The 16,081-nt window shown below is 42.6% G+C and overlaps 1 protein-coding gene across 1 annotated transcript in view; it reads right to left on the bottom strand.

Annotated features, from left to right (window-relative positions):
• Positions 1–16,081, bottom strand: part of ITFG1 (integrin alpha FG-GAP repeat containing 1) — a 300,241-nt gene that overhangs the window by 184,709 nt on the left and 99,451 nt on the right. The window contains exon 7 of the mRNA XM_075576274.1: positions 453–514. Coding sequence (XP_075432389.1) covers positions 453–514 — 62 coding nt within the window. The remainder of the gene's footprint in view (positions 1–452; positions 515–16,081) is intronic.

The following is a 16,081-nucleotide window of genomic DNA, read 5'->3' as shown; positions in this document are numbered from 1 at the left end:
TTCCCATGGCTTTAGCTTCTTGTGCTACAGCACAAATCTTTACATTCCACACCCTCTTCTTCTCAAGATGTTTTAACGTGCAGCAATGAGAAAGAGGACAGGCTTATGCCATTCCAGAAGAAGCAGGAGCCTAATAATTAGTGAGTGTAAATGTGCTTCAGCCAACTAGTGTCATGAATAACATCACAAATAAAAGAGAGCTGGGAACATATAGATATTACAACCCTCTTATTATATTTCATTCAGCGCTCCTAATGCACACACACTTTTTGAAACATTTTAAAGTTTGTTTAGAGAAAAAAATAAACCATTCTATAACATGTTTGATAAATTAATAAATAGTGTGTGTGTATTATACAGATATAGAGATTTATACAAACACACACACACACACACACACACACACACACACACACACACACACACACACACACACACTAAATTCGTCTTACCACATTTTCCCATGTCTCAAACTGAATGTCACCGGAATCTGATTTCGTAGTGAGGAACAAATCTGGAAGAAAAATTAAAAAAAGAGAGACCATTTTAGCGTATTTATAATTCCTCAAAACCAAGAAGTAGATAATAGGTACATAATGCTTTTTTAGGTAGTCAACAGAGTTCTTCATAGATGAAATGATAAGACTGCAGAGCTTTCAACACCTCATATTTGTATTTTCTTCTTTGAAAAGAATCTTATAGATCCTAAGTAGGATGGAGATAAACTGTTGATCTTCAAATGTCATAGTGAGAAGATAAGCATAAGTTAGCTGGACCAAAATAGGCTAGATGCTGCCATCGACACTGGTTATCACCCCTTTCTCGAGCACACACTCCACTCCATTGGCCTCTGTGACGCAGCCGTCTCTCCTGGTTCACGTCCTACCTATTCAACCGCTTTCATTGTTTCCTTCTCTGGCGTCTTCTACTCTTCACTCCCTCATTCTGCTGGGGTCCCACAAGGCTCTGTCCTTGGCCCTCTGCTCTTCTCACTCTAAACCTCGTCTCTTGGTGAACTAATACAATCTTTTGGCTTTCAGTATCATCTCTATACTGAAACCGAAAAATGTGCCTCTCCTCCCCGGACATCTCCCCCTCTTGTCCCATTTCACCAACTGTCTCTCCGCAATCTCCTCCTGGATGCCCTACCATTACCTGAAGCTTAACATGTCCAAAACTGAACTAATACTCTTTCCCACTTCCACTGCTACATATAAACTCTCCCTCAATGTCAATAACAACACAATCTCATCAAACGCCTAAGCACGCTGCCTAGGGGTTATCTTTGACACTGCTCTCTCCTTCATTTCTCACATTTACTCGCTAAGTCCTGCCGCAGTCACCTCCGAAATATCGTTAGGGTACACTCTTTTCTCACTCATGACGCAACTAAAATCCTAATTTACTCACTCATCTTGTCCTGTCTTGACTATTGCAATCTTTTCCTAGCTGGCATTCTCCTTGTCCGCCTGTAACAAACTCCAATCCATCCAAAACGCTACTGCCAGACTCATGTTGCTCACTCATTGCTCCACTATGCAAATCTTTACCCTTGTTTCCAATATCCTCTAGAATAAAATGTAAACATCCTAGTTCTGAATTACAAAGCTCTTGATGACACTGCCCTCATTACATCTCAGCCCTCATCTCCAATTATATCTCTTAGCACCCCCTCCTTTCTGCCCATGACATCCATTTTCCTCCTGCCTTATTTCCTCCTCTCATTCCCGACTACAAGACTTCTCCCTTGCTGACCCTCTCTCTGGAATTCCCTACCACGCACCATCAGACTCTCTCCCCACAAAAACTAGATAGAACTGAACTTTTAAAACCCCAAAAAAGTAAACAGTTTGGTGACTTTGAAGTCTCCTTCATTACCCAATACAAGAGGGATCATAGAAGAATTACAGCAGTGATTAAGCGGCATTGGCATCTTTTGCACCAGGATCCCATTTTAAAGGATTGCTTACCCGAGAATCCAAGGATAATTTTTAAAAAAGCTAATAAATCTGAAAACTAAGTTAGCACCCAGTACTTTTAAAACTAAGAATGAACCCAAACAAACTAACACAAAATCCAGGTTTTTATAAATGTTCAAGTTGTAAAGCTTGTAAAAATGGAGATTCTGAGAAAATTCATTTTAAATCTACAACAACTGGAGAGAATTTTAAAACATTTTTTTTTATCAATTCTATAACAACTTTCGTTGTTTATTTGCTCCAGTGCCCGTGCGGGCTGCAGTATGTGGGCCGCACCAGCAGGCCGCTAAGCGTACAGGTACTGGAGCACATTGGTAACATATCGAAAGGTTTACTTACGCACAGTGTTTCGAAACATTTTTTATTAAAGCATAAAAGCAACCCAGAAGGTCTACTTTACAGAGGACTGGAGCATGTCCCTATGAATTGGCGGGGAGGGGATCATTTGCAAAATTTTGCCCGTAAGGTAACAATATGGATACATAAGATGAAGACACTAGCCCCGCAGGGTCTAAACATTGATATAGATCTGGGAGCTTTCATATTAATTTTAACTTTTTGAATTATCACTGTGTTTCTAATCCGGTTGTTTTTACTTTTCCTTTCTCTCCTTTTTCAAGCTTCATCATAGACTCCACAATCGCCATGGTCGTCATTTATATTGTGATTTGTTTTGAGAGTTGGTTGACATATTTAGGGTTCTTTTATTCTCCCTTTTGTATTAGTGTTTCTAGTCATATCCTTACTAAATATTTTTATTACAGTTACTGTTTTTTTGGCGTCTGTTGTTACCATTTATCAGTTTTTAGTATGCATCAACATCATTTATTTATTTGCCTTATCCTAGAATAGTATAGGTGAGGGTGTCCAGAGATATGGGGTACAGGATGGCATTGCTTTCCATCCGTCTATGCGCCTATATTGCTCTATTTATTATTTGCAAGTTTTTGTACTTGCATTGAGTAGTAATATTTTTATGTATTTTTTAATCAGGGTCCTATTATTAATCAATTATTACTTTACTCGATGCTATTATTAGGCTTTTTGCTTACTAGTTACATGAGTCGAACAGCCCTTCTGTGCATATGTATTGCACATTTTTGATTATATAATTTATACTCATTACAAAAAAAATGTATGTTGCCCTTTGTAGGAGATATCCGTGCGGTGTTCATTACATATCTCTTATGAGTGTTAAAACAATGAACTGTTCGAGGATTTTACGTTTTAGAATGACCAATTGTGAACAACCAGTAAACACTGCAGCTGCAGAATACGTGTGCAATTAATACCGTATTTAAGAAAGTATCAAAGACCCCTCCATCAGAACCCGACGAAGCCTAACAGTGAAACGCGTTGTTTTGAGGAGGATTTTTGGACACACAGTGGGCCACCGTAGGCTGACCGAGGCAGCCATTCGTTACCAGACCTTCCGGATGCAGGAGTCAGGATACACGCCGAATGGGACGCGGAGGAAGGCTGCTGTGAGTCCATTAGTGTAGCAGTTTCTTTATGAGTGCTTATTCTGTGCATTTTTATTGTTTGTAGTTTTTTATATGAATAAATACTCAGGTTTTACTTCTGGCATTTAATACCATGTGAACGAGTGACATCAGAGGATACATCACCAATCACCAGGCAGTGAGGATTGGATTTCTCTGAGTGCCCCCCACTCACATATGGCCATGTGAGTGTACTGTTAACCATTATTCACAGTGTGTGTAGTTTTACTGTCACCTATCAGTGGCATACACCAATTGTGGTCTCCCTCCATTTTTTCTCTGAGATAATTCAAGCCATCAGTCATCCAAGAAGTGGTTCCCTACGAGAGACGTGTTACCTTGTGATGGGCATTCACTCACACAGGGCCGTGTGAGTGTTTTTTATTTTTTATTCTATACTAGCTGATATACCCGGCGTTGCCCGTGATGTAATGTTCTGCCTCCCCCATCCTCCCTCTCAACTCCCTTTCCCCCTCTTCACAGCTGTTCAGGCTTCCGCCCCTTCTCTCCTGACTCCCCCCCCTCTCTCCTGACTCCCCCCCCCACTCTCCTGACTAACTCCCCATTATTTGGCTAATTGTTATACCATGCATTGTTACTAATTCCTTTTCCGGGTTTTCTCCCACTTCTTTGTTTTTGCGTTTGCCATATTGTGCATCCATACTGTATGAGGATCCAGGGAGATCTTTTTATCGGTCGAGCAGCAGCAAGGAATTGGGGCCAGTTTTATACTCTTTATTATTTCATTCAACTACACACCTTATTTTGGGTTTTTACCATCATTCAGGGATTACTAATTACATTACACTATATAAGGAGCGCTCCAGTCTCTCTCTCTCCCCACATTCAGACATTTAAAAACTCATCTTTTCCAGAAAACCGATCCTGCATACCCCTAACATCAATCACCCCTCCCCTCCAACCCTATTAGGACCAGATGTGCAGCAGGCCCAAACTCTACGCCAACACACTCTTGATATCCACATATCCAAACCCGAATGGGATCAGCTGTGAGGCTGGACCATGTGCTATCCTGAGGTATTCTCCATCCCAAAATTAGCGGCCTTTTTACCTTTTGTTTCAACATTGCCCCTTATTCACTCTAGCTTGTAAACACACAAGAACAGGGTCCTCATTACCTCTCTGTGCATGTTTGTCCTTAATTGGTAAATCCTTTTGTTTATGTAATTTACATAACTGCGCCCCCGGCTGGCCTGCCCCGGTGCTCGCGCCCCCTCCTACCTTGCAGCTGCGTCAAATGACGCTGCGTGGTCATGTGACGTCACATCACATGACCCCGCAACGTAATTTGAAGCCGCATGGCCATGGCGACATGTCACAGTGACTGAATCATGGTAAGTTTTTTATTGCAGAGGCCTCACGTGATCCTCCAGCATTTAATTTAAATGCCTTGGGGAAGAGCTTAGGGCCCTCTACAATCGCCCATGCCCCCCCAGAAAAATATCCCGCCGTCCTGGGGGGCGTGCCCCCCCAGTTTGCGCACCCCTGTGCTAGGCTATACTCAAAGAAATCGGAGGTTTCGGAAGCTCTGTACACTATAATTTCAGCTATGATAAGCCTCAAAGTTGGTCTCATAAGGATCAATATGGCTACTTGAACTTTGGACTACATAAATGTTACAGCATTCTGTTAAAAGTAAAAAGGGCATAGGAAGAGCTGGTAAGGGCATTTGTCATTCATATACTGCAGTACAAAAAGTGTGCAATAAGAACAAAAGACCCATAAAAATAACTTGAGAGAAACAAAACTGATAATACATAAAGTGCACGGGTTGACCGCAAGTATGAATATATAGGCAAACTAGACGGGCTTGTCATTTGTCAGTTATTTGGAGTGAGTATTACTCATTTGAAGGCAGCCTCAACAATTTAAGCTCATTGGTTGTGATACCATTTAACCCCTCCGTGCCCCAATAACGCATAGCGTACGTTATGAAACGTGCCACCCCAGGGGCTCTTATGTTACATCATGGCCATTTCATTTGCTCGTTTTGTAGGGGATGCCCGTAATTGGTGCTCCCACCATTCAAGTGATATGGCTGTAAGGTATATTTCAGGGACGAAAGAGCCTTATGGCAGAAGACAGCTTAGTACGTATTCGGCAATACTCTTTCTTTAGATAGATGGTAGCCTACATTACATTGGAACAGACGTGAGGTTTTCAAAGCTCATCTACAAATATAAAGAATTTCCATGTTGAACCTTTAAAATGTGACAAAGTGATGGTGTGAAAAGAAGGCACTAAACACTGAAAGTGGTCACTAACTATAAAGTGACAATATACGTTAAACAGCAATTAATTTGCACTCGTGAAAAATAGTGACAATACATGTGCAAAAATAGTGCTATAAATAAATAAACAAACGTTGTCACTCCCTGCTCAAACCCACTGGTAGGGTTTGTCTTCACTCGTCCCCAAAATGTAGAATTTGCATCTTAAAATCCAGGGGGAGCATGTAGGGAGAAAGACAACAAAACGCAACAGTCTAAGTGTAGACGATAATAATATGTGAATACATTTCTGTGCAATCTTGGCTCTTCTGTGCAGCCTACTCACAAAATATCAGTGGTTTTAGGGCAACATCAATTAACTGTGGTGGGTATGTTCTTCTGGACTCAGGTAAGGATGTACTCCATATCAGATTCCGACGAAGTGTCCTGAGGAAGCCGCATACTCTACTGGCGAAACGTGTAGAGTGAGACCGCCCAGAGGAAGAGAGACGAGTAGTCGAGGGATTGTACACCACGGAAGCCTAACCGGATGTGACACACCATCTGGAAGACCGCGACGGAGCTGAGTCCTGGTGAGCGATCGGGAGACAAACAGCTACACGCGGAGTCCTCATTGACCATAACAGACGTCCAACGGAGGCGGTGTGGTGAGCCTCGACACTGGTTGATCTCTCCTGCTTTCACAATTAGTGATACATGCTGTTTTTATATTGTTTTATTGTAAGTGCGCATTTTTGAGGTGCTATATAAAATGTATACCTTTTATTATATTGATCTGCGCTATGGATGCATTTCTTTTCTTTGCATCTCCACACTTCGTCGAAATCTGATATGGAGTACATCCTTACCTGAGTAATCTATCATAAGCAGCTACAGTAAGCATTTTCCCATAAGGATAAGTATCTTCAATGTGACGGGTGCTTCTTTTCTCTCCGTGTATGGGGACACAGGAGCGATCCCTGTGATTCTTAATGATATTGTATCTTTCAATTTAAGAGTAACCTCCATGAGTATTCAGTGAACAGAAACTGATTGGTTTAAAATAATAAAATAGAAGTATTGTGCAGGAATGACTGTAATGCTGATACATTTCTCTCCCAGAAGGTCCTTTTCAGTGATGTAGAGAACAAGTGTCACTGAATGTTATTAGCAATGCTCTCCGTGATCTCAGAGATAAATTTAAAGATTAGGTGCAGGTGGAAACCTTGGTGGGATTTCTTTTCATAATATGATGCATTTCTGAAAGTAATAAATGAAAAATACCTGAACAGGGGGGTCTCATGGCACACATCTCCTCAGTTTTACATATAGATGTGCAGTCAGAGGATACTTACTGAATCTGCACCTGGCATTTTATTTAAATGAAAAGGGTCATGTACAACATGTTCCCTATATGCATGGTTGATGTCCATATTTAGAACTAAACATGCAGAGATATAATCTGGTATATATGTCTCAAGCCGGGAGGGTTCCTGGAGTTAAGACCACAGGAGAACGCAGTTCAGATAAGTTGGGAAACTAAACTATTAGCGCAAATTGCTATATTACACTGTAAATATGTACTAGTCTTTAATACTGTTCAACAGCTTAAAAATTGGAAGATGAACGCTCTTTCTACCACAATGATGAAGAATCACACTGAAGTACATTTGAAACATTAACTACAATTGTCAAGGTGATAAATATAGTGAAACTGATTTTTTTGCAAGGAACATTATATAATGATGTCAAAGTGTTTGTTGCCTTGTTGAGCTGTGCCATAAAGTCTATTTCACTACGTTAAACCCAATGAACCAATAAAAATGGTTGCTTAACCAGGTTCTAAACCTTGCGACATTGGGTCTGTTGAGCTTGTGTATGGTATCTCTTATATTCAATGAAGCCGGTATGTGTTTGTGTCTATACATTTCACCAACCTCTTCCATCTTTCTTGTTTTACTCCCTCATGTGAGTGAGAGCACAATAAACAGTCACTCACGGGTATATCGTAAATCAATAGAAAAGTAGTCTATTGAAACCTTTATCAAACTTTTAAAATACCTGCTGCGAGTGCACTTACTGTGCTGAGAGGTTTGCTAAAATGGACTATAAAGGGTCATACTTACCAAGTCGTGCTTGAAGATAACTCATGGAGTAACACTGCTTAAGCAATGTGGCCCTTAATGCAGCAGTTCTGCCTGTTAATTATTTTGAAAATAGTGTGGTTCAGCTCCACGGACCCGCAATTCCCGGCATACTTACGAGTTAAACATAAAATGTTGCAGACAACTCCAGGGGAAACAAAATGGTGGTATAAATCTCCCATGTCACGCATGGCAATACAAATCCTCAAATTCCTCAGTTGTGGCTTCCTATTGGCCCACATGATGCAGGGGGTTTAAATACTAGGAAGTACCCATGGTTCCTTTACCGGTATGTATCTGTTGAAAAAGGGGAAGTTCAACCCCGGAGACCCCTTGGATCCCATCATGATACAAAAAAAAGAGAGTGGGAAGGGGAGATCTGCTAGTGGTAACTGCGTTACCTGTGGTTCTAGAACAGGGGTGACCAACTCCAGTCCTCAAAGGTCAAAGACTGAGTCACTGATTGAGCCACCTGTGCTGAAGCAGGTAAAGCCTGAAAACCTGACCTGCTGGTGGCCCTTGACTGGAGTTGGCCGTCCCTGTTCTAGTAGTTAATGTACAAGCAACAAAGTTAACTTCCTTCTTGACTACATTTAAAACGACCCACTTTTATTGAACAGTTGTGACGCTTTGACGATTGAAGTTACCTCTGAAAGTGGCTGAAAGGTCAGCATTGTTCCACGTGTGGCAAGACCACCAGAAACTAGAGATGAAATAATCCCTAACATTCCTCTGGAGATCAATCATTTCAGGTAAAACAAATATCAACACCCTTTTCACTGACAGAGACACATGCAGTGCGATTAGAATCATTATTAATCAAACAGACGCCAGTTAAAAAGCCTTGGTAAAGAAAGCTTTTACTTAAAATATCAGTAAAACCAAAAGTCTAATTAAGACCGGAATTAAATTAATTAAAACAAGGTGCAGTCGAACACTAAAGCCATTCCAGAAGCGCTATTTACCAGAACATTAACATAATTGAGACATAATGGCAATTTTAATTAGAATACATAATGTAAATGAAAGTTTTAAAAATAATAACTGGATTGATTTGAATTTTAATACCACTTTAATCCCTTAGAATTGTAAATAGGAAATAAAGAATGGGATTAAGAAATGCTCAGCAATAGAAAGAATATATATTTTTAAACACTATTAGATTTCTTATCAATTTACTTATTTATATACAGGGTTACAAAACATGTATCCCACCACTATTTTCATAGTGGAAAACTCTATTCTAATATATTTAAAAGTTTTATTTATTATTAGTTGTTCACACCATGATACAATTTCTTAAAGCGGCAATCCAAGACAGTAAATTGTTTTTTTTTTTTTTTGCGTTTTAATTTTTTTAAATATAGGATTTAGAAGGGGTTCTCCGGACCTTAACCCCATTGATTTCCACTCTGGGGACCCCTTGCTTCCAGGAATACTTACCTCCGTATGGGGTGCCAGTAGCCGCTCCGGCCCGCTAGCAGGGATCACGCAAAACACTTCCAAATCTCCCGCGCTGCGGGCCAATAGGAAGCCATGATGTCATCGGGTCCGGTTTCTTATTGGCCCACATGACGTGGGAGCTTTAAAAAGCAGTGCGATACCGGCATCCCCTTCAGAGGTAAGTATCCCTGGAAGCAGGGGGTCCCCAGAGCTGAAATAAATGGGGTTCAGCTCAGGAGACCCCCTGCTTCAATCCCGGAATGGGGCATTTGGTCGGGGCCATTTTGCTGCCGGTGCTTCGCCACAACACCGGGCTGCTGGAATCCCCGCCACCGGCCGATTTGAAAGTAAGTTTTATTACTGGTTAGGGTACGGGGTTAATCTAAGGGATTTTAGCGGTTAGAGTAGGGGTTTTAGTGCAAGAGCTTGGGATAGGGTTTTTTAGTGTAGGGGGTTTTAGGGTAGGTAGATTTTTAGGGTTGCGGGTTTTAGGGTAGGTGGATTTTTAGGGTAAGGGGTTTTAGGGTAGGGTGTTTAGGGTAGAAGGTTTTAGGGTAGGGTGTTTAGGGTAGAAGGTTTTAGGGTAGGGGGTTTCGGCACTTACATTAGCGGCAAAGTGGCAGCTTCTGGCAGTGGAGTGAGTCGTGGCGAAGCACCGGCGGACATTTAATCAAGGCTCAACATCCGTTCAATCCTATGTTAAAAAAAATGTGCCCTCTTGGATTGCTCTTTTAAGTGCAGGGAAGCAGTAATGTGGCAGCTGTTTTACATGGCAGAGACACATCTACCTGGGTTTTCTTAATACAAACATAAGGGCAAACATACTTGCAGTCTTCAGGCACAAGACACCTTCTAGAACATTTAAGTAAATGAAAATGCAAGGTGTGTTCTAGCGTCGGACAGTGTCTCATGGCTGAAGACTGCCTAGTAAATATGGACCATAATCTCTTTATTTTATGGTTCTTTATCGAGGAACTATTCATTCATCTTTGCACAGCTTTTTGTTGAACTTTTTGGATGCCCCCAAGACATAGCCATCAAATCATGACTTCTGCCACACCACGGGCCACGTGACGTAGTGGCTACATCAGGGGTGGCCAACTCCAGTCCTCAAGGGCCATAAACAGATCAGGTTATCCCTGCTTCAGCACAGGTGGCTCAGTCAATGACTGAACCACTGACAGAGTCCTAATCACCCCTTGATGTGTCCAATTGACTACTTTCAACTTGTAACACCTAGACAGGACAACACCCTGTTTAAAAGTACCGCTTGTGTAAATGTGCTTCACATGTGCTAATTGAGCTAGCTGGGCTGAATTGAATTCAGTCAGGTGACTTGTAAGAACTATATACTGTAGCTAGAGACACACTGGGGGAGCAGTAATACAGTAGCATTTTTTAAGTAGCTTGCAGTGTAGAGTTGAACAGGGAGTTCAACAGGAGTGGAGAAAACCTACTGGCCCTGATTCCTGGATTTTGAACTACGCGGGAAAGGAGGACATTATCTATCCCAGACTGCACATCTGAGCACTAAACTATTGCTGCCATGCCGCCATTATTGTTTTTATTTGCTTTGACCTCACTTCTTTGCAAAATACGTGCTTCTTTCTACAAGCTTCATTATGTCATCTATTCATATATCTCCATCTCCACATCTCCTTCCTTCACCACTTATCAGTTAACATGAACTCCTTTCTTACCTGCGCCCTCTAACACTACACAGCTATATCCCCTGCACTAAAACGCACCCATACAAATTAGCTTCACACATTCTCTTTCTATCCATGCTTCTCCTCCTTGCTTCTGGGGATATCTCTCCCAATCCTAGTCCCTGCCTTATCTCTATATGCTCTCATCCTCGCCTTCCACATACAACTTCTACTCCTTCGCCTTCCACATAGAACTTCTATTCCTTTGGGTGTCAACCTCTCTAACCTCATATCCATCCCGTCACCATCTCCCCTCTCTCCCATTCTCCTGTGCCGTTTGGAATGCACGCTTCCTTTCTAACAAGTTCCTCTCTGTGCATGACTTCTTTCTCTCTCACTCTCTGCTCCTCTTTGCTATAACTGAGACTTGGCTCACTCATTCTGACTCTGCTCTGGAAGCTGCCCTCTCTTATGGTGGCCTTTCTTTCTTTCACACCCTGCGCCCTGATGGCAGGGGCTCCTGCTCTGCATGCCGCTACCATACCCTACCTATTCCTCCCTCTCTTGCTTTTCCCTGCTTTGAGGCTCACTCTGTCCAGCTTTTCTCTCCTCTCCCTGTCCACGTGGCGGTCATCTATAGCCCACCTACCTCTACTCATCCCCCTTCTGCCTTTCTCTTTCACTTTAAATCCTAGCTCTCCTTCTTTCTCTCATCAGACTCTCCTGTTCTTCTCCTTGGGGACTTCAACTGCCATATTGATGACCCCTCTCTCCCTTGGGCCTCCCGCTTTCTCTCTCTAACCTCTTCTTTTGGCCTTCAACAGTGGACTGCAGCCAGCACCCACAAGGATGGCCACTACCTAGACATGGTTTTCACTAAAAACTTTTCTCTCTCTGATTTCCCAATTTCCTCGTTTTCTCCCTGACAATCACCTCATCTGCTTTTCTCTCTCGCACTTCTCCCCTTCTCTATCTCCATCTACCCTATGGTTCTGCAGAGATCTGCGCTCTATTAACCTACCAGCTTTTGATTCCACCTTACACTCCTCCCTCTCCTCTCTCAGCTCTGCTCCAGACCCTGACAACCTGGTCAGGAACTACAACTCTGCCATATCCTCCTCTCTTGATCTACATGCCCCACTTTCTCTCTGCTGTTCTCACCCTTTGAACACCAGAACCTGGGTAAATTCCCACACACGCATGCTGCGTTCCTGCCCTCATTCCTCTGAACGCCTCTGGAGGAAATCTCACTCTCGCAGACTTCCTTCACTACAAATTTATGCTATCCTGTTTCAACTCTGCCCTCTCTCAGGCTAAACAAACCTACCTTCCTTCACTAATCAACACACACAAGTCTACTCCACGCTGACTCATCTCTGTCTTTGACACCCTACACCACCCTCTGCTGCCTGTTCTCCTTCCTCCATCTCACCTCAGGACTTTGCCGACTATTTCAAGGAAAAGGTGGAATCCATACGTCAGGCCATCCCCTCTGTATGCTCCTCCCATCCTACACCTCTTCCTAACTCTCCTCCTGCATTCCTTGACTATCCGCTTTCACAGAGGAGGATGTGTCGTTGCTGATCTCCTCTTCTCCCTCTACCACCTGCCCTCTTGACCCCATTCCCTCCCATCACCTAAAACGTCTTGCTCCAACTATAATCCCTACGCTCACACACATAACTAGTAAAATAACTAATGACCTCCATGTTACCAAAGACAGAGGCCATTACACTCTGCTCATATTACTCGACTTCCCTGCAGCATTTGATACTGTGGACCACCCTCTTCTCCTTCAGATTCTCCATACTCTTGGCATTCGTAACAAAGCTCTATCCTGGATCTCCTCTTACTTCTCTCATCGTACTTTCAGTGTCTCTTTTGCAAAAACATCCTTCTCCTCTATCGATCTCTCTGTAGGGGTACCCCAGGGCTCTGTCCTGGGACACCTTCTCTTTTCTCTGTACACTCTCTCTCTAGGTGACCTAATCACATATCTTCAAATGTCACCTCTAGGCTGATGACACACCAATTTACTTTTCTTTTTTTTTTTTCAAAAATTTTTTATTAGGCAAATACTTATTTCACATTGTACATGTCATATGTGTTAATACAGCCTAATACAAGTTTTCTCCATTTTTTGGTTAAAGAAACCAGAAAGAGAGAGGAAAGCTCATCGCCCCCCTGACCCTCCTGGGGTTGTGAGGGGGGCGCGAGTATGGAAACAGAGAGTAAGAGTATGGAAGGGGGGGAGAAGGGAAGGTGGGGAGGGGGGGGGGGGGGAGGGGGGGGGATACCTGTTGCTTATCGCGTCCTCAGAATATTTCTATTGGAGTTTCTAGACTCGTTCTGTTTACTTTTCGTTTTTGGGTTAGGGACGTGCGGGTGCCATGTGGGTTAACCACGGGTCCCATGTTTTATTAAAGGAGTCCGTGGATCTTTTCAAAAAGGTCGATAGTTTCTCCATGTTCATTACCTCTTGTATCCTATTTTTTATCGTTTGTTTTGAGGGGGGAGACACTTTCTTCCAGGCGGCCGCCACTGCACATCTAGCCGCTGTTAGGATGAAGGAGATTAATTTACCTGTTGGTCGGTCCACATTTTCTAGGGGCCTGGCCAACAGGTAGGTCAGCGGGTCAACAGGGATTTTGAGGCCGGTGACCTCTTCTATTAATTTTTGAGTGGTTCCCCAGTATTTTTGAATTTCCGGACATGTCCACCAGATGTGTGCCATGTCCCCCTTTTGACCGCAACCTCTCCAGCATAGATCGGACGCCTGGGGGTAGATTTGATTTATTCTAACTGGGGTAAGATACCAGCGGAACAGTATTTTATATATATTTTCTTTGATTGTGGTACATATGGAAGTTCCTGAGGCGTTCTCCCAAATTCTTTCCCAGTCCTCTCGGTCTATAACTATTCCCAATTCTGCTGCCCAATGCAGCATATAGTCATGTGTGGGGGCTTCTATAGCCCTTTCCAATTCTGCGTAAATTTGTGTTATAAGACCTTTCTGGTGGCCTGTTTCTCGACAGAGCCGCTCAAAAACTGTGAGAGGGGGAAATGTCAACGTTGGGGATAAGGTTCGAATAAAGTGCCGAATTTGTAGATACTTGAACACGTCCAACCTTGCTATTTCATATTTGGTTTGTAGATTTTGATAGCTCAGGAATTCTCCAATACTCAAGAGGTCAGCGATCGCTCTAATATTTTTTGCTTTGAATTGGTCAAATTGTCTGGGCTCACAACCAGGAGGGAATTTCGGATTTTTGTGAATTGGAATTTATATTTGCATCTCGTCCAGATCTCCCATGTGTGTCTCATTGGGCCTAATTTAAGTTTACTATTCTGCATGTCTTCCCTGCTCAGGGACCAAAGGCAAGCTGGTAGTGAAGGCGTTCCGGCGTAGTATGATTCTATATCTAGCCAACAGTATTGGTTTGGGTTGGCATTCCAGACTACCACCTGTCGCAATTGTGCGGCTAGGTAGTATTTGGTGATGTCCGGGACACCAAGTCCTCCTCTACCCCTTGATGCCAGGAGAACTGTCCTAGCGGTTCTGGGTTTCTTACCCTGCCAAATGAAGTGGAAGATTAGTTTTTGTATGTTCTTTAATTCTGAGCCAGGGATGTGGACCGGGAGCGTCTGGAAATAATATAATAATCTGGGGAGTATGTTCATTTTAACCGAGATCATTCTCCCGATCCATGATATTTGATATCCTCCCCATTTCGCTAGGTCTTGTTTAATTTTCCGGAACAGGGTCGGGTAATTTTGTTGATATAGGGATTGGTAGTTCCTCGCTATCTTTACTCCCAGATATTTGATACTCGAGGAGCTCCAATGGTAATTAAAGTTTAATTTGAGGAGTTTCACCTCTGGCTCTGGCAGGCTTAAATTTAGTGCTTCTGACTTATCGTTATTGATTTTATAGCCTGATATATCTCCAAAATCTCGGAGTTCTTTTTGGAGGTTAGGTAGGGATGTTTGGGGTTGTGTCAGGGTTAAAATGACATCATCTGCGAATAGTGATATTTTGTGCTGCCTGTGTCCAATTTCTATTCCTTTGATGTCTCTATTGGTTCTTATTGCCGCTGCTAGGGGTTCTATGGTTAATGCAAAGAGGAGAGGAGATAGGGGGCATCCCTGTCGAGTTCCATTAGTAATCTCAAATCTCTGGTTACTGCCCCCTGGTAGTTTTACTGTTGCAGATGGATTTTGATATAATCTACGGACTCCTTCTAGATATGCGTCTTTGAAGCCGAATTTGCGCATAACATGGTCCATGAATAGCCAGTCTATTCTATCGAACGCCTTCTCTGCGTCCAAGCTAAGGAGTAGTGCTTTGGTCCCTGTGAGATGGACATGTTCAATAATATCAATTATCTTTCGGGTATTGTCCGAGGCCTGTCTGCCTGCTACGAATCCCACTTGGTCTTTATCTATTAATCTTGGTAAAATGGGATTTAATCTATTTGCGAGTATTTTGCTATATAGTTTGAGATCACAATTAAGCAGGGAGATTGGACGGTAGCTTCCACATTGCATCGGGTCCCTGCCTTCTTTATGTATTATGGCCAGGGTGGCCAGGGACATTGACGTAGGGATTTGATTTCCTTCCATAAAATCGTTAAATATTCTTAGGAGATGCGTGGATAATACTGGCAAGAATCTCTTATAGTAGACATTAGTGAAGCCATCTGGGCCAGGAGACTTAGTGATTTTTAATGATTTGACCGCCTCTTCCAGTTCCTCTTTTGAAATCTCAGCATTGAGGACTGTGTTTTCCTCCTCCGTTAGTGTGGGGAGCTGACACTTATCTAAGTATTGTGCTATTAATTCGGATGCTACTGATTCGGGGCGGCCATTTTTGGATCTTAAGTTATAAAGTTCGGTGTAAAATTTTGTGAATTCGGCTGCTATTTTATTGTCACTATGTTGTATCTCACCAGACCTACTCTTGATCGCCGTGATTTGGGACCGTTTATGCACCCCTCTTAATTTAGTCGCTAGAAGTCTGTCTGCCTTGTTCCCTTTATCATAGTATTGTTGGTTGGTCCATTTGAGGGCTTTCTCAACATCCTCCAGCTGGATTTGTCTAAGTTTTGCTCTAGCTGTTGTCAATGTTTTATA

The sequence above is a fragment of the Ascaphus truei genome, chromosome 19 (assembly GCF_040206685.1).
Source record: "Ascaphus truei isolate aAscTru1 chromosome 19, aAscTru1.hap1, whole genome shotgun sequence".
Taxonomy (NCBI): Eukaryota; Metazoa; Chordata; class Amphibia; order Anura; family Ascaphidae; genus Ascaphus; species Ascaphus truei.
The sequence above is the reverse complement of the archived record's forward strand: the minus strand, read 5'-3'. Positions and strand labels throughout refer to the sequence as shown.